At 35.9% G+C, this 19,398-nt stretch overlaps 2 protein-coding genes across 3 annotated transcripts; one reads left to right on the top strand and one right to left on the bottom strand.

Annotated features, from left to right (window-relative positions):
• Positions 1–786: 786 nt before the first annotated feature.
• LOC131791324 (LIX1-like protein) lies at positions 787–5,961 on the top strand. Its single transcript, XM_059108655.2, has 3 exons — positions 787–1,147; positions 3,409–3,655; positions 4,563–5,961. Exons 1-3 carry the CDS (start codon positions 1,003–1,005, stop codon positions 5,050–5,052), a joined length of 882 nt encoding a protein of 293 aa, XP_058964638.1. The 5' UTR covers positions 787–1,002; the 3' UTR covers positions 5,053–5,961.
• Positions 5,962–6,455: 494 nt separating this feature from the next.
• LOC131791319 (mitochondrial potassium channel ATP-binding subunit) lies at positions 6,456–18,558 on the bottom strand. 2 transcript variants are annotated; one of them, XM_059108647.2, is made up of 14 exons: positions 18,434–18,524; positions 15,696–15,934; positions 13,913–14,587; positions 13,024–13,326; positions 12,202–12,405; positions 11,357–11,756; positions 10,863–10,934; positions 10,706–10,762; positions 10,118–10,176; positions 9,912–9,974; positions 9,580–9,638; positions 9,069–9,119; positions 8,592–8,629; positions 6,456–8,055 (listed from the first exon to the last, which is right to left on the bottom strand). In XM_059108647.2, the coding sequence occupies exons 2-14, from the start codon at positions 15,782–15,784 to the stop codon at positions 7,975–7,977; spliced, it is 2,151 nt and encodes a 716-aa protein (XP_058964630.1). In that variant the 5' UTR covers positions 15,785–15,934; positions 18,434–18,524; the 3' UTR covers positions 6,456–7,974. The 2 variants fall into 2 exon arrangements, with proteins under 2 accessions (XP_058964630.1, XP_058964632.1); XM_059108649.2 differs by lacking the exon at positions 15,696–15,934 and having other exon boundaries at positions 18,434–18,558.
• Positions 18,559–19,398: the final 840 nt, after the last annotated feature.

The following is a 19,398-nucleotide window of genomic DNA, read 5'->3' as shown; positions in this document are numbered from 1 at the left end:
GAAACATGTCGATTCCTAGAAAGAGGTTGTGTCACATGACAACAGATTGAAAGATGTTGCATTGAGCGAACCGATTGCAATCTATTATCACCATCTTCACTGACGAGTGACATACGAAATCAGACCTCGTTCGGGAAGGGCTTCAGTCTAGAAAGTATATGTTCACTCGGTCACCAGCAACATAAGCTACTGAGATCTGACCGCTTCTCGATACACATACAGTGGTCGTTATTCATGTAAATAGGCTTAACTTTCCTGTCAATGTTCTCTAACAATCAAATGAGATAACTGAACTTTTTACCACAAAAAAATATAGGAAGATCTCATTAAACTTGCTGCCAGCTGGGCAATCACATGCCTGCCCTTGTCTATGTAAAAAAATTGTCCCCAACGTAGATTTAAATAATTACGTCGAGAAAATGACAGCGTTCATTTTTTCGGGGCGCGAACCTAGTCATCTCAGCTAAGAGGGCCTTGAAAATGTCATTTCCGCTCCAAGAAAAAAAGCTTGTGTTGCTCTGTAAGCCTGGATTCTGACTTGCGGTTCAAGTCTTATGGTAACCTTAATTGCGGTTATAATTTCTTTGGCTATAATTTTTTTCTTTTTTTTTTTACCTATTCTATCAGAGAGTGAGTTTTTCCCCAAAAAAAGAAAGAAGAAAAATCAAGCGAGGATTTGAAGAAGAGGTACTTGGCATTTGGCTGACCGGGCCTAGCTCGTGCCATTGAGAGACTCAGTACTAGCCCCAATCCCACTGGGTAAAAATTCCCTCGGGATATCTCTAATCGACGTTGGCGTTCGATCGGTTAGGTTCGAAGTTATTGACGTAGGTGTTTCATCGCCTTTATACTTGTCATCACCGTAAATTTACGTTCATTTGCTTGTTACACGGATACACTCTCACACCAGATAAATGATAAGATAGATATGAAATTGAAGATTTCGTTTTCTGCCTGATGTGAGCCCTAATTTCCTTAAGGTTGCGTTAGTTCGGGTCAAACATGGCGTCGACAACAGAGGAACAGACGGGAAATTTTAGTCTACCAAGCACTTTCGGTGGAGCACATCCTGGTAAATCAGTGTTAAAAGAAGCTGTTGATGCTGTCTTGAATTCTTTTGCTAAGCACACGCATGGTTATGGTAGAGGTAAGTTTACAGTTTGTTATATCATTCCCAACGCCACGAACGAACCGAATGGTTCGTATGACAAGGTTTTCGAACAGAAATCAGCTCATTTAACGTTCGTATCTTTGTTTGCACTCCTACTCAGTGCAACCATGACGTTTAAATTTTCCTCATGATGGTAAGCTAGGTGTCAGTGTTACGCTGTTTATGTTTACAGTTCGGTATGGGCTCTCGACGCGATTGTGTCATAGAAAGCCTTTAGGCTTTCGAATTGTTTCCCGTGTAGCTTTTGTTTCTTTTATTCCGCGTTTACAATTTTTCATCCTTGTTCCATAAATGAAGAAGTGAGTCAAAAATCATAAACATCTTATTCGCCAATACTTCCTTAATATATTTAACATTATTTTCAAATTTATTATTCGATATGATAGAATGTTGCAAGCATTTCATGATACTGTCAATCGATTGTCCACGAATATTTAATTTGAGCGACTCCAATAAAGCGCCAATTTAGGAGTCATTAAACGTCGAAGGCTCCGACATCATCAATTATATTTTGAAGACGTGCCCAATTTTCATGTAAAGATCATGGTGATTTCGCACACGATAAGCGGACGTGTTATCTGTTCTAACTTAATTGCTACGAGTCGTCGTCTTCGCAATCTAAAATTATGGACTGAAGGGTTGTTGTAATTATGGATTTTAAGCCTCGAGTTGACTATGATATTTACGTTTGTTTTCCCATTAAAAGTGAACATGAATATATAATTTTAAGTTTGTAAGCTTCATTGCAACCTGTTTCTTTGGAAGTCATGTGTAAAATGCTCCGATTAAGAGTTCATGTTTACGCTTTATTACAGTGCCAGCAAGCTTGTTCATTAATTTACACTACATATATCATCTAAATTGCTTGTCAGATAGCTGATATGATTATGGCATGCCAATCTACATGTCACCAATATATCAATTAGGGTCAGAGGTTAATTTTTAACACAAGTATAGGACAACAACGTTTTAGAAAATTAATCTGTTGAGTAATCTAAATTTTGTGGCTGAGTTACCATGGTGGCAAAACATTCTAGAGTTGTTCCATCACGATTTTGTACATTTGCAGCAAATTAAAAATTAATGGAAACAAACTGAAAGCAGTTCTTAGATTTTTTAGCAGATTTTATTATGGCCATTCTGTGACCCAGTTAAATGTCTTAAGAAGAAAAGATGTCATTTTTTCAGAGCAATAAAAAATTTGTTTAACTAAGATAAAAGTCCTCATATAAACTGCCTGTCGAGGCAGATGCACCCCAATGCAATGAAATGAATAAAAAGGTTGTGAGGTTTGTTGGAGGTGGTTAAGATTAAAATGCTGTGGCTTAAAAATGATGGACTCACAGATTAAGGTTAAATTTCTTATAAATAAACAATCCATGATTTAGTTTCTGTCATTGAAGGAAACTTTTGTTTCCTAATCACCTTAAATTGTCACTGAGTTTTCCTAACTCCATCAGAAAACACTTAATGGGTGTGAAACTTAGCTACTGAAGTTAGAGTTACCATTTGGGAGTACAGATTTCTGTTTTCACACAATTATCCTTTTCACTCTGTTATTAAAATACTTACTCTCCATACATTTCTTAAGGCACTGACAAGTATGATTTATTAAGTATGATTTTGATTTTTAAATTATCACCACTAATCAGCGCTACCACCAGTGCCTTTATTTGGAAGCTTGGCATATTAACTCCGCCCACGCTCCTTTAAATCGTGATGATGGCAGTTTGCTTCCTGACGCCTATTTACACCTCATCAGAAAATATTAAAGGACCTCTTGTTGCAGCGTTTAGATCACCCCTGATGAAGGCACTAGACAGGAGTGTCGAAACGTTGGGTCTATGAATTGTAACTTCTTCTGTTACATTCATTAAATCTGCAAACCAGAGTAGTATCAAACTATGTCTGATTGTCCACCTGGTTGCCATGTGAACTTTAATATAAAGTATGATTTCTTTCACAATTAAGTGGCCTTAAGTTGGTGATCATTTCCTTCACTCTTGTGACCTTAATGTGTGATTCAGGAGTGACATTGTAAGGGGAAACTAGATGCTGGTCGCTCATACAGATTAATGGGCTATGGTCGCTGCTTTTCAAATAATTGCATTAAAGCTTGGTACATATGTAGAGCAATATCATGTCTTGTCCATTTACCTAGTAACAATGTTTACAAACAAACACTTATGTATATTAATGCATGCATGTCTTTTACTCAAGTGTTCATTGTTTTTCAGTTAATGTTATAGAAGCATTACAAGAATTTTGGCAAATGAAGGAAACACGAGGTGCATCTCTCAAAGGTGGCTCTACAGTTCTGTATGAGCCAGAGCCTTCTGAGAAGCCACCATATGTTTGTTATGTTAGTCTTCCTGGTGGCAGCTGTTTTGGGAGTTTTCAACCGTGCCCAACAAAAGCCGAGGCTCGAAGAAGTGCTGCTAAGATTGCCCTAATGAACTCTGTGTTTAACGAGCATCCTTCCAGGTAATACAGTCAAAAGCACCTCATATACTAATTAACAATTTATTTACCACAAACCTCATGGTCTCCCTCTAGTTGATGATAAATTTACTCTTACAAACCACAAGCATTTCACTTATAATAGAAATTGTAATTCTTCAAATTCATATAGTTGTCACTATAGCAATCTGGTTTTCCTGTGATATTAAAGACTGGTTTCTCTGACTCCTGACTGGCAGTTCAGGGACAGATTTTCATGTCAAAGTCGACTGAAAGTCTGGTAGAAATTATTGCTCCAAGGCAGATTTGAATTTTCTGAAATGAAAATTGGCTGCATTGTTAGAAAGTAAGACTATTGCTTTAGTTGTTTAATTTTAATTATCACAAAAAGGAATTTTAAATGATCCAAGCTAGGAAACAAAATTAATACAGGGTCTTGGCCCAAGAGATGCCAGTCTTTGTTAATGTAGTAGTAGATCTTTTGCCATCTAGATGTGGACATACGGCCAGGATTTATTGTACAAAAGTGGTCACCAGTCTGTATGACTCAACTGTAGTAGCAGTCTGGTATAATTTCAGTACTTCATGACTGTAAAGGAACTTTTGATTCTTACCTCCATAAAATTTAAAGGCTAAACTGACCAATAATTTACAATTCACAGAAATTGAAAAAATATCCATCACTTTCACTGACTGTGGTGAATAATTGTTATAAGCAAACAAGTAGACAATACAGATACTGACCAACAAATTAGGTTTTTTTCTCTCTCTCGATATTCCAAGATTAGAAGGCTCAGAAATTATACTCTTGATTCACAATTTTGCCTCTTTTGCTGCTCAGAATTCTTGCTCTTCACTTGTTGGGAAAACACTTGTCGGTCAAGAAAATTAGGAGAATTGATCCATTGGGTTATTGCTTTTTCTTCAACAGAAAAATCACTGATGACTTTGTTGAGTCTGCAGTCAAAGAAGCTGAGTCCACAGAAACACAAATTGCTTTGAAGAGAAGGACAATTAATCTAGGGGCAGACAGCTCTAAAGATCCTAATACTGGTGTGGGAGCATTCAGATTTATGCTGGAATCAAACAAGGGAAAAACTATGTTGGAATTCCAAGATCTTATGACAATATTTCAATTACTTCACTGGAATGGCAGTTTGAAAGCAATGAGGGATAGGAACTGCTCTCGACAGGAAGTGTTGGAGCATTATGCAGAAAGAACTATTGATGATGAGATGAGAAGTCAGATGGCATTGGACTGGATATCTCGGGAACAAGAACAACAAGGAGTGATCAAGAGAGAACTTGACAAGGCTCTAAAGGAGTTGGAACAGTGCCGTTTGAGTGGACGTGAACTGAGGTTTCCTAAAGAAAAACGCGACATTTTAATGCTTGCTCGGAGTCAAATAGGAAAAGTTTAAATATGAAGTAAAATTTTGATAATACTGAAAATACAACTGAATGTAATGATGAACAGAGGTTTTGAATTTGTTTGTCTCCAGGGAGGGGTCTCCCACAATTGAAGGAATTTCTGAATTTTATTGTATTATGTGTTTAGTAATATATAATTATGGAGTGTGATTGGTTGTGTTACTGTATCATTCAAATTTAATGCGCTATACCTTTAAATTCATGCATACTTAATTTTCACACTGATCTTTGTAAGTTTCACTTGAATCTGAAAATGAGAATTTGTGTGATTATCAGTCAATAGCTTCTTTACTTGATGTGATTACTTCTATTTTTCTCATGACCATGACATGTTTCTGTGATGGTATTATAAGGTGAAATAAGATGCTACACAATCTTATGGGTCCATGACTAAAATTTCCAAAGCTTAAGGTGGCAAAGTATCATGGTGATCAATACACATTTCATTCCAGGCAAGAGTTTAAAAATGAGGGAAGTAAATTGACTCATTACAGTTAGTCCAAATGGGAAAAATGACTTCCAGCTCTCTTATGTGTGGACATTTTTCCTATTTAAAACTATGTGAGTGTATATTTAAATCTAATTTCTGACTTTTACTGATAGTTTTGTGCCTTTGAGATTCCATAGGTGGTGAAAAAGCAGGGCGTTAAGTCTCTATTGTAAATAAATTGCGTTATGGTAGCATGGAAAGGAGTTTCCATCATGGCTTTTGTATATGCACAAGAGACTAATGAATGATGCTGTTGGTGGAAAGATGTACAAAAAGATTTCAATTGGGTTTAGTGATATGCCTCAGTGGAAATAATAAGTTATGATGGATGAAACCAGGAGTGAAATTGATATCATTGATACACTGAAATTTAAAAATTAAACTATTACTGACTATTTATTACACAAAATGATGCAATAATGGTACAAGTCTATGAACATTGTTCAGTTTTATTGAATAAAATCATTCATAGGCAGAAGGATGGGAAGTAAAATGTGTCATCTAAAACAAGTACATTAAATTTTACTTATTAATATCTCAATTGCAGTATAAGATCATCATAAATGTTTTTCTTGTCTCATAAACTTTCACTAGTTTTATTAGCTGGTTTATATTTGTAAACCATGTTGACCCTTTACACTTAAAATCCACATGCATATTCTCTAAACTGTTCTGTATAATTTCATAAGGAGCTGACAGGAGAATTTGTTTAACAATCAAGAGCTTCTTAAGTTATTGATTATTTTCTTTATTTTCATGACCTTAATGTTTGATCTAAGAGTGACACTGTGAGGAGATATTAGATGTGGAGTCACTCTTAGGGGTTAAAGCCTTTACACCCTAAAATCAGTGTGCAAATTCTCCACACTGTTCTCTCTACATTATCTAGGGAGAATTGTTTCACAATCAAGACCTTCTTTAGATGTTGATCATATCCTTTATTCTGGTGGCCTGATTTCATATATGATTCAAAATTACATGCCGATCACTCATGGAGGTTAAAGGGTAAACAATTTTGTTTGAAGATGGAAAACATCCAAGGCGTTCATGAGATAGTACTGATTTCTTTTCTTGGCTCCCAGTGTCAAGTCTACATGTTATTTTATACCATAACTTGGGGTCATGTATTATGAGTAAGAAGTGCCAGACTTTTGTTTAATGACTTTACTTTTTAGTTTCTCTTCAATCAATTTGTATAGAAGACTTCACGTTGTAGTTTCATTATTCACTTAAATAAAATCGTTATCCAATGTCCAGAAGGTTGCTACAGTTATTGTACTTTAATTAATTGTAACGAGGAACAATGAATTGGTCAGAATATTAGAGATGTGACCAAAGTATCAAAGGGAAGACAGTGAAATCCTATTGCAGCACAGGGGCTAATCAAATACCACCATTGATCACCAAAAATGTCACAGCTTTAACTGTTGTCCCTATGATTTCCTTTCTGACCACTCACACTACAACAGTACCCTTTGAGATCTATTTAACCCTCTTACAAGAGAGTTCGATCTTTAACTTTGATAGCAGCCTGCAGAGCAGGCAATATTTTGGTGGGTGAGTGCTCAATATTATCTTGGTGGAAAATTATAGCTGCCATCTATGATTTTTACAGCAGTGGAAGAGTGGGGAGAGAAAGAAATCTGTACCAATGGGGGTTTGCCTTGATCAAAAAAGAGAGGGGAGGGGTTAGAGCAATGAATTTTTTTTCCCCCTTCCCCACTCCTCTCCCCACTGTTGACTCTAACTTCAGACCAAACATGAGTAAAAGGTTGCCAGCTTCTTAATCTTAACTTGCCCTAATGAGACACCTGCACTGTAGGCTACATTGATGGCAATGCCACTTTCTGGGACAAAGAGCATCATAGCTGATCTAGGGTGGAGTCCACCCTCTCTTCCCAAAGGCTCATTTTGAGTTAAATTGATTTCTTCACCCAGTCAAAATGGAGTGGAATCCTATGTCATATCAGTTGCTTTAACTCTGCACGTATGTATCTGAGAAGCTAAACTAACACACAGTACATTTGATTACAAGTAGTTATGATATTCTCTTTGAAAGAGGGCTAACACTCAGATTGCAAGTGTTACAACCTCTTTACTGTGGCTGACTTACATTATCAACGCAAGTGATAGCACCAAATTATCTTGTAACACTCCCCACTGATGCAGCACCACAGTTTCTTTAGAAACTCAGCCCCTTAATGAAATGTAAAAAGTCACAAACAAGATGTCTTCAAATGAAATCTACTGGATAATGTGAAACAAGTTAACTCAAGCTAATCCTTAAGGTGACACAGGAATTTATCAAATGGATCTAACATGTGGTTTTTAGGGCACTGAAGTGTGATTAACACTGCTCAGATGGATGACATCTCATGGTCTCTGCTCTTGTACTTCAACATCTATTGGGGCACATGCTAAGTTAATCCTGTTCTTGAATTTGCTGTCGTACAAGGTCTGCATAAAGTCCATCTCTGGCCATTAATTCTTGATGTGTTCCCACCTATTATAAAAGTGATTTGAAGTGATGTTCAACCTCCTACCATAGCAAAGCCATAAAATTACAAAGTTCATGCCTGTTAGAGCATCCAAAAATAGTAACTGTTGAGAGAAATCCATCTTAAATTATGAAAGGGTCCAAAACTTATCTGTTTCTTGCATATTCCTTTTTTTTTTTAAACAGATGTTCCAACTGACTGGAACAGTTTGAATTTGAAGTAAGCTGTTAGCACTTAATTGTATTCTTTGAAACCCAAGTTATCCTTAGTTCCAAGGAAATATTTTAGTTTCAATGAGAACAACAGCACTACAGTTACCGTAACAGCTACAAATTACAACAACAAACTTTATCAGAACCATAACAACACACTTTTAAATTATTTGGAAATTTTTTTACAAAATGTATGTGGGGAAATGAACAGATTCAAAAAACTTTAACCAGCTGAGGGAAACACCTGATGTGGGGGAAGTACAAGAAAGTGACACAAACTGCTGCAATTATTAATTAAGGACATTGATATGTTTGCAATTATAACTTACCTCGCGAATGTTACCATGGGAAAGAACCACAATCATATCTGTTTTAATTATAAAAAAAAGTTAATGAAGTTGCAGCAACAGAGTTGGGTAAGCAATAAATTACTTATATGAATGAAACTATCTTTAATAGTTAATAATCCTACTAACCCAGAGTTAGTTCATTCATATCAATCAAATATTAATGACAGAAAACTAAACTTAAACTTTGCAAAGGCTAGTGCTTGCAGAGAATATTTTGGCTATGATCCCACCATTCAAGATCAGCCCTACACCAGAGATCATCACCAATTGAAAATACAAATAAAAAGAAATAAATAAATAAAAGAAGAACTAATTTGACAGCCCGAAGGGCCTTCAAAAATTGTGTCATAAGGATAACAAATCTTTTTCAATTTTCGTGTAGTGTAACCCTCTCAATGATTTCAGGAGAATCATATGATAAAACAAAGCTCAAAGGACAACTTCATATTAACTTACCAGCATTCTGTATGGTACTGAGCCTATGAGCAATAACTATCACAGTGCGTCCTAAGTGCAGGAATTGAAGGACAAGTATCATTAAAAGTACAATGCTTTTTTCTCCTCCATATTAATCAACTTGAAGAATTCTCTTAGGCTCTACAGCAACTCAAAATAATATTAGTAAGCTGGGAGGTCCTTATTGTGAAAAACTTTGACAAAGCTACAAGAAATGTCAAGTCTATGGTCACAGTTATTCATCATGGAGAATGACCCTTAACTGGTAGAAAAGTACTATTAATTTTCTCAACTTTCTCTTTAAAATCACTCAGGATAAAATACCTTTTCCATACACACAAACTGAGCCTAATGGCTGCAGTAGACATAAAGAGTGTCTTGAAGTGTTAACCCATGAAATATGCAACTCATAAAGAGGCTGTCATGTGTACATTATTGTACAGGTCAACCTTATAATCAGTTATATTCATTTGACTAATACTTTAGCTATGAATTGAAGTAAATTTAAAACCTTTAGTAACTTTGTCCAAAGCTTCTTGTACAACACGTTCAGATTCTGCATCTAAGGCACTGGATGTAAATGAAAGATGACACTCAACACACTTCTTGGCCCAAAACATTTGTAAAATCAGATTAATTGAATAAATCAACGATGCAGATTCCCTAATATAAAAAAAAAGGAACTTTCACCTAATGTCATGAATGCTAACTCCTTTAGGGAACACCATCAACATGGATAATCTCTGTCGTTTTATGAATTTTTGTGAATATAATAAACATCATGATTTGATTTGAATTAATAAAAAGCAAAAGAAATGAGTCTATATGGCATACTGAAAATACCTTGTTGCTTCATCTAGGATGAGAATGGCTGGGTTCTTTAGAAGTGCCCTGGCAATTGCAATCCTAGCAAAAAACAAACAAACAAAATAATTTTAAAAAAAAGTTTTACCCAACTATCACTCATTTGGCAGCTTCTTCTCAAAAACCAAAAAAAGCTGACTGATACTTTCTGCTTTATATTCATCAAAGTTTTAAATACTACACACCTTTGTTTCTGTCCTCCTGACACAGTAACACCTCTCTCTCCAAGGACAGTTTGGTATCCCTGTGGAATAAAGTGAGATTTGTGCAAAGTTGCGACACATAGCACTAGAACCTTGAAGCTTGAGTACAATATCATTTCAAATGTTGCCTTATGGGCTACTGATTTCATTTTGCAGGGATACTCAGATGGCAGGATACAAAAGATTAATGCCAAGACTTAGGAAAAGTTGACCCTGTGACAACTACAATGTGATATCTGTGGAAACATTGTGAAGAAAAGTTGGGTTTAACTTTTTTAAAGTGTAAATGTTGACCACTGAGATAAAAGAAGATAAATATCTGCCGCTTTTGATAGAAACTGACTTTGAGGTTATAAACTTAAGCATTTGATGCCAACTGCATCAGTCAGATCACCCAGATTCAAATTTTAGTTGCTAATAAATTTTTTGCTACCACAAGCTAGAAACTTTTTTTATATCACATGACATGAAACAGCAGAAATAAATTAATCTGCTGAACAATGACAACCACAAAAGTTGAGCCATTCCAAAGAATGACTGGTATCAAAAGAATACAGTGCAATCAGTTACCTCAGGAAAATCTCTAATGAAGCCATCAGCATTTGCTTGCTGAGCTGCTGCTAAAACCTTCATATTATGGGAAAAAATCAAAGGAAATAATGTAACAAAAAATTGATGAATTCATCAGACAATGATCATGACACAAGGTGTTGTCTGTTATATATACCTCATCATCTGTTGCTTCTGGGCGGCCATAACGTATGTTCTCTAAAACTGAAGTGGCAAACAGCACAGGCTCCTGGATGTAAAGAACAAACACATAAAAATGATAGCAGAAGGCTGGCTGGAAATGATATTTTGAAAAAAATGTTTAACATTTTAATGTTTTCAAAAGACTATTTCTTAAATATTTTTATTCATGCTTAATTTGTTATCATCAGGTGAAATGTCACATTTTTTATTCCTACATGAATGATTTTAAGAGAGAGTTCTAACTGACTTTAACAGTACTTAATTTAAAGCTATGCCCAAAGAAATCAATATGAGTGAACAGAATTTGGATTACAACTGTGTATTAACAATAACTAGAACTTATGTTCATGCTGTTTCACACCTGTCTACTCTCTGGTTGTAACAGCAACCTTGTTTAATTCAAAATATGTTTGCAAGGTAATTTGGTTCTTAATAAAGTGCACCTGCTTTTATTCACAGTCTAAATACCTGGTGAATAAATCCAATCACATGTCCCCTCAGCCATGTGGGATCCAAGGAAGTTATGTCATGACCATCAAGAAAAATGCTTCCACTCTTCAGATCATAAAAACGCTCCAACAGGGCTGCTACAGTTGACTTGCCAGCTCCACTACTTCCACACAAAGCAACCATCTTACCAGCTGGCACTGACAGGGAAAAGTCTTTAAGAACAGTTTGCATGGGTCGTGTAGGATACACAAAAGTAACATCCTTAAAGCTAACTTCTCCACATATGTTCTCAAGGGGGACTTGTTTACCACCTGTAACTGGTATGGTGGGTTCGATTGCTAGGTACTCAAACACCCTTGCTCCTGAGCTCATGCCACGCACAATTTGGCCAAATAGGAGAGATATGTGACCTAAAGACCTGACATTGTAAAAGAAGAAAATTAACACCTAATTAGGTAATTATACAAACCTACAACACAGAAGGTTGTCAGTCAGGTGATTCAAAGGTTTATCCTGGTCTAAATTTTTTCTGACCAGTTCAATTTTCATGTTCCTTTCTTTTTATTCATTATGAAATTAGAATCTAAATTGAGAAAATTACAACAACTGAAAAAGTTGGAACTGTTACAATAGCTGAGCATACAGCCCAAAAATCAGACTTAAGAGGGTCTGAGTTCTGAAAAAAGCTCATTGGGTTTTGTCTTGATCTTAAAGTTGTTGCTCTTTTGCAGCCAAAATCTCTCATTATTTTATTAAATTTCCCACACAATGAAAATTTAAAACTTATTAGCTGTTTTTTTTAGTTATAAAAAAGTGCTAGGACCTGAAGAAAGGTGTGTGAGCCATACTGTCCAATAAAGTACCTTTGTATAGTCTGTGTAGCCACCAGGAAGCTCATCAAGTCTCCAGGTTCCATTTCTTTGGCAGCAAGAAGTGATCCACCATAATACAACACTACCAGTGCCAAGCCATTAATGGCTAGATTTGACAGACCTTGGAACAACCCAACTCCAACACCTAACATCTCATTCAGTGCCTTGGATTTAGACACTTCATCTTGATACAAGCTGCAAGATGATCCAGCCAATGCTAATGAAATTATTATATTCATTACCATAGGAATAATTACAATATTTCTTAGTATACTCTAATATTTAATCCTTGACAAATTTTTTGCCCATTTTATATTTTTCTTTACAAACACTGTCAAATTAAAAAAAACTTAAGAATAAAACTCAATTTACAAAACAAAATTAAAACAAAAAACCTCTTAACCCTTTAAATCCCAAGATCTGATTGTTGAATCTCCCTTCTAGCTGCTACACAATTTCTTGTTAATAAGTTATGAGAATTTGGTGTTAGATCAAGACAACAACTTCAACCTGATAGGTCTGAGTATTCTCATTACCTGGACATTGTAAGGATATTAGGGAGATGTTACATGTCAATCACTTCTAGGAGGGTTAATTCACTTGAAAGTAATGTAGATAATCTCATTATCGTATTACAACTCATATATTTGCCATAAGATACTTCATCATTTCACTCTGAACCTTCCAGAAAGTAAGAAAGTCAGAAAGTTGATAGACAAAGATGCATGATTCTATTTAGAAAAGATGCATTAAAAAAAAAATGTATTCAAAAAATGGTCTGTGAGGGCAACAGTGACTTTGTTATGATCTTACTTAGTTTCTTTATCTTCCATAGCAAATGCCCTCACAGTTCGCACATTTCCAAGAGCCTCATCAGCAACTGCAGTTGCCTTAGCAGCCTGTTCTTGAGCAGCCTTGGAGAGCCTCCTTAATAGGGAGCCAAACAAAGTACCACCAACAATGACAACTGGTAAGATGACCATCATTACACCTGTCAGTTTGGGTGAAATCATATAAAGTGATACCACACAGCCGACAGTCTGAGTTGTACTGCGCAGACCTTGGGAAATAATCTGCTTAAATGCACTCTTGAAATCTTGAATGTCACTGGTCAACCTTCAAGGAAAATTTTCCACCATATAAGACAAAAAAAAGGTTCTAAGTGAGCCACCTACATTTTCAATTCAAGAAATAATTAGCATTCAGTTTGGGGGAGCAGAGAAATGTTTAGGCACAAAGCAGATGACATCTTGATGTCTTCTGTGATCTATTACTGTACAGACTCACAGCAGCATGGAATCCTTTTATGTATCATAGAAAGGCAAAATGTTGGTAATGGTGGCATCATCTAAGCATCTGTCATCTTACAGATTATAAGAATCAATCAAAATGCATGCATGTCATGCAGCTTACCCTGAACAATCCTTTGACCTAAATTTTGCAGTGAACAAAAAATAATATATGAACTTATCTAAAGTTAATTCATACCGTTAGAGGATTGGACCACTGTAATGATATTACGGAAAGTGGTAGCTGGGAGTCCTTGGTTTTTCAGAGTGAATGTTATGTTCATGGTATGGTTTGTATGTCTATTTTTTTTTTTTCATATACCCTACGTATGTATGTGCTATAAATTAATGATATTCCATGAAAATGAAATAAAGCTGTTTTGGCCAAGCAACCCTTAGAAGAGGAAACATACCTGTTGACTAGCTCTCCTGTTTTATGATCATCAAAGAAAGCAATGTCTTGTCGTATCAATGATGCAAATAAAGCATTGCGCATTCGCTCTGCAAGCCTCTCACCCAAACAAGAAAGAAATGAGATATAAGCAAATGTAAGGACTGACTGAGCCCCATAAAGTGATATCAATTTCATTGCAGGTTCTCTTAATACTTGAAATATGTCTGTGTTTAGATTGCCACTTGTTAAACTAGAGACAGCATTTACAAGGTTCCCAAGCAACAGCGGTAATTCAATGTTCACCATGGCAACTGCAAAAGCACTCAAGCTTGCTAATAGTAAAAGCCAAATATCAGGCCACAGGAATTTCCAGAATTCTCTGAAATCAAATTTTGGCTGTGATCTCTTCCCATCTTTGTCTTTGCCCTGCGAAAGCTGTGATGATGACTTGTGACTCAACTTCGGCCCACAGGAGGCACTAGAAATCTTTGATCTGACAACTAAAGTTCCAACAGCTAAGAGTCCAGTATACTTGAGAAGATACCAGGGATGGGCATAAGAATTTGATCTCTGTTCTAATAATTTCCAGACATGCAAAGTTCTCCATCTGAATGCCTCTGCAGTATATTTTGAAGCACTTTTTGTGATGATTTTTGAGATTTGATGTTCCCTAAGAACTGTTAGTCTGTTACTCCTATAAATAGAAGAGAATTACATTGCTCAAAAAATGAAAAAACTGTCCCAATGGTATGGGAAGTTTGAAAGGAAAAATTTAAACCAGCCAGAACCTCCCAGATGACTGAACAACAAGTATGTGCAAATAAAGCTAAGGTCTGGAAAATGATGGACTTATAAAATTTTGAGTGAAATTTGAAGGCAAGCCCTGCAATTGTTTTTATTATTGTGAGTTTACTTTTAATTGTAATCTTAGCTTTTTAAATTATTGTAAGTTTACTCTTAATTGTAATTTTATCTTTTTAGCCTTTTCATTTTGTTTTTTAATCTTGTCATGTGCATTTGAACATTTTATTGAATTAGCGTATTATAAATGACCTATTATTATTATTATTATTAACACCATTTCAGACCACCAGTGAAGGCACTCTTACTAGAGTATGTCAAGTATACATGTTTTCTCTCGATGCTGATTGTGCCGACAGAAAGGCCCTCTTAGGGGTTATCAGATACATAATACTTGGGTATACAGGATACTTATGGAAAAAATTAACGGGATTGGGAATATTTAAAATAGAGATTCAGTGATATTGGACTGGACCTACAAAACACACGAATTAACAGAATATTTTAACAACAAAAATTAAAAGGATACAGCAAACTCAGAACCTCCCTAATGGCCTCACCAGAATTAGAGCATTGTTTGTTGCATGCAGAAGGTAATCAATACTGCAACCATGAATTGCTTGCATTTGCACACAGACAAAAATGACTCGCTCAAGATCTTGTTAAGTTCTATTGTACTCTGAAGACTGGGCTATTTAGTGGGGGGAAGGGTGAATGTTCGGGGAGAATCTTCTATCCCTCTCCCCTAAGACAAAATTAAAAAATGAGACGGATATTAAGGGGGTGTGTCATAGTTATTATCTCAAAATGTAAATGAAATGATCGCTGTATGCAACACAAAAGTACACATTTTAGATTATAATGATAAACCAAACGCAAAAGCTGAAAGCAAGCAGGGATCGTTCGCAGCTAGCCCAATACAACGATGGGTAAGCTTCAAGAACTACACTGAGCCTTGAATACAAAAAAAGTGTTCTTTCAGCTTTTGCAGCGGTTGATACCTGTACGTGATGAAATTCCTTGGAGTTAAACAGACTAAATAACTTCTCAAAGAAGAACAACCAAGTTTCTGAGCCAGGAGAGGGTACATTTCGTCTACACCTGAACTTGCTGGTAACAGACGCCTTTAGCCTAGCTTGTCCGCCATCTTGCTTTCTAATCAAGAACTCGACCCAGGCTCTCAAGCAACATGAGTGAACGCTTTGTAGATTTGGGCGCGCAAGCAGGGTAGGGTAGGGAGCTGCAAAGTGACGGGGGAGGACAGACACATGGAGAGGTTGTCACATAAAAGAACTAGCAACGATAAAAACAAACGGACAACGACAAAAAATGCAAACAATAGTCAAATAGGAAAAAAAAATACAACAAAGAAACCGACAAGAAGCTTCAAAGAAACGAAATAATACAATCGAAGGGCTAACGCTCGAAACGTCAGCTTTTTTACCCTTTACGCTGACTAATTTACGTTTTCAACTCAGTTGTTGACACTAAATTACCTGCTATACTCTCCCACCGACGCAGCACCATAGTTTCTTTAGAAACTTACCTCCTTAATACATAAATAAAGATTGGTCACGTTATTTTTTTCTCTTTTGCCACATACAGACTATTTATTTTGCGCAGGTACTTGACTCAAGGCTGAGATAACAAACAGTCCACAATTTTTTATTCCAACTTAAGTCAAGGTTTTGCTTGTCTTTTCTTACGAAATGTAACGTTAATCGATAGAAATACTTCTTGGCAATACTGATTAATCAAACAAACACACAAATGGCTTAACCAAAAATTTATCGTCTTTCTGCATTCCCTCACGTTATTCTATGGGAGAGACGTCCATGCATCCAGTACTGCATTGTTTGTCGGGGCACCTTGAATATCATTGGGAGAATAATTGAGGAAAGAATCGGATATATTTTTTATCTTTGATTCTAGCGGTTTTCACGATTCGGACATTTAGACAACAGAGTTTTAAAGATCAGTAGCCAAAAGTAAGCAGTTGACCTGGTATGAAACTTCCTGATCCCTTTTATTTTCGAATCTCGTGACTTTTCGATTGAAATTTACGATGCCGTGAGCCCAGGAGTAACAGACGAGCGCGTAGTCTAAATCACTTCGTCTGGGTGATCAGCAGGCCACTTGGTCAATTAATTGAGATTTGTTTACTGCATAGTTTCGAAGCTAATTTTTTTGTTAAGTATTGTAAATGACAAATGATATCAAAGCTAGTTGGGCATAACAGTTGTTAGTAAAAATTCGAATTGGACTCAAATCGGCCATGTATCCATTATTGATGTACATATAAGTCGAATATTCATGTGCGTGATGGTAACTTGATCTTTTGCATGACTAACTAAAAGTAGTTATTGCACATATCTTTAATTTGATTATGGAAGATTTATGGCCTGGTTCTTTAATTCGTTAATTTTTTTTATTGCGGTCAAGTGTTTCGATTCAATACAATTTTTTTGGGGCCCGAATGCGAAAAACAAACTTACAATGGTTTAAAGCCGATTTGCATCGAAAATTACTCGATATTTAAATGCTTAGTATTCATAAGTCATATTAGACTACTTACTGAATACCTCAGATACTTTCCATCCGTAAGTATTTTCGAATATTATCTACGCCATTTAGCAGAACTGAAAAAAAACTGTTAAATTGTGTGAGAAAGGTTAATATCTGTCAGGTCAATACATTTTTTGATATAAACGCCTCACACGATTAACGCATGGAAATCCATACGGAATAACAAAAACAATTGTCTTACCTGAATCCTACAACAGTTTATTAAACGGGATAAACAATATTGTTTCAAGTTTCCCGAGAAAGTCTAAAGCTAAAATGTTTGAAAGTGTGAAAAAATAATTTAGCCTGACGCAGAAAGATTTTCAAGAGGGTTAAGATATGTGCACGAGGAAGACTGATCAGGAGATTGCTCCTTTCATAACAAACGAAGATGTACGTATAGATAAACACTCAAAAAATCTATGCCCACAGAGTAATGGCCATTGCCTGCACACCTTACGTTTTGCTAAAATTGCAAAATCCTGGAAAATTAATGTTGTTCCCATGTAAACAACGATTGGAACTGCTCTTTACATGCTGTCATCTTCAAAATTGTGCTTTTGTATCAACAAGGCTTTCTATGATGACTGTAACGTCATGAAAATATTTTTTTTTCATAGGCTTGTGTTTATGACGAACTCTTTCCCTTTATTTGCTTCGGTACGAAAAGCACTAAACAATTAACAGATTAAATTCAAACTGCGAAATAAATCATTTAATCATCCTGAGAGACTCATGACTGAAAACTATCCCTCGTCTGTTTTAGATTACATAATACATATTATTACCATCGGTCCATTCAAACCTCATTTGCTACTTCAGAAGTACATTTCGGCATTTGATTAATCATTGAAGTCATCTCTGACGGCACCACGAAGTTGAACTTATCAATAGACGCTGTCAGTTTTAATCAAGTGACTTGAAGAGATAAACAAAAATTCATTTTCATTAGGGGCAATTTCGACATAATAACAGCACTGACGCACGAAAATCTCTTACCAAGTTCCAAAATAGAGCTGGACAGGTTCGCACGCTAATAAATCTATTTTAAGAATCCCCGACAAAGTTTAGGAGAATAAAAAGGCTGTCAAAACTGTTAGTCTATATTGGTCGTATTTCAAGCAATACAAATTTATATCACTGCCATCATAGTAGACAACTGAGTGCAACTTACGACGGAACACTTTTAAGTCCAAGCATGTAAAAACGGATGGTTGTTTCGCTAGGTACTTCTGGATTTTAAAGCGTGAATCATCACAATTTACTCCGGGGAAGGATTGCATGCAGGAATGCAATTGAAATAAGAGCGTTTTGTCTGTATCAATTACTTTCTGGATTTTTACAACGGATTCTCTCCTCTGTTTTTTTAATCTATGGTCATACTCTCAAAGTTTTTCTGTTAAAAACCCTTAGCTTTGATCAAATGAAATATGAGTGCTCAGTTCCCTAACAGTTTCCTTTGTAGTGTTTTCAGAAATATTAGCGGTGAGAATAAATGTACAGTCAAAATAGCGTGCAAAACTTTATTGAGATTAATTTTTAGGTGACGTCATAAAGCCTTACACGCGATTTATCATGCATGACATGAATTGGAATGTCTTCCAAAAGGAAGCTTATATCGATTATTCGCTTGGAAATGCTTTGCATGTTCTTAGGCATGACCGGAAACCCCAAATGTTTGCCTAAGATAGAGTATTAAGAAGTTATCTATGCTATGAATGAATTATTCAGGAACCGGGAACTTGAAGACACGTAAGCTACGTCCGCTTATTTCCCGCCATCTGGCAATAAACGACGCGGCAACAGGGAATGCCGTGATTTTCCCGCCAAATTTTGACGCCATATTTACCATTCAATTACTCTATATCTGGATGGTGTAAGCATTTCTGAATAATGACACAGCTAAGAAAGTTGAAGAGAGAAAAATTCTCTGTTTTACAGAATAAATTTATTCCAAACATAACTGGATAACTTTGTCTGAATATTTGTCCCGCCCGTCGAAGTGACTGATTCTCGTCAAAACAATGACACTTAGAAGCGTTTTATGCGATATAAAACGCTAAATAACTTTCAAGAATACTCGGGGTCAAAGAATTGACAAATATAATAAATACAACCAAGCTTATCCTTTAATATCTC

The sequence above is a fragment of the Pocillopora verrucosa genome, chromosome 3, assembly GCF_036669915.1.
Source record: "Pocillopora verrucosa isolate sample1 chromosome 3, ASM3666991v2, whole genome shotgun sequence".
In the NCBI taxonomy this organism is placed as follows: Eukaryota; Metazoa; Cnidaria; class Anthozoa; order Scleractinia; family Pocilloporidae; genus Pocillopora; species Pocillopora verrucosa.
Note: the sequence above shows the minus strand (reverse complement) of the source record. Positions and strands in the feature narration are given on the sequence as shown.

Bases quoted from the DNA above. Each gene is read 5' to 3' on its own strand.
- LOC131791324 (XM_059108655.2), top strand. From the start codon at position 1,003: ATGGCGTCGACAACAGAGGAACAGACGGGAAATTTTAGTCTACCAAGC. The intron at 1,148-3,408 runs GTAAGTTTACAG...ATTGTTTTTCAG, and splicing joins CACGCATGGTTATGGTAGAG to TTAATGTTATAGAAGCATTA. The intron at 3,656-4,562 runs GTAATACAGTCA...TTTCTTCAACAG, and splicing joins TTTAACGAGCATCCTTCCAG to AAAAATCACTGATGACTTTG.
- LOC131791319 (XM_059108647.2), bottom strand. From the start codon at position 15,784: ATGTACCCTCTCCTGGCTCAGAAACTTGGTTGTTCTTCTTTGAGAAGT. The intron at 12,406-13,023 runs GTAAGATCATAA...ATCATCTTGCAG, and splicing joins ATGGAAGATAAAGAAACTAA to CTTGTATCAAGATGAAGTGT. The intron at 8,056-8,591 runs GTAAGTTATAAT...CTTTTATAATAG, and splicing joins CCCATGGTAACATTCGCGAG to GTGGGAACACATCAAGAATT.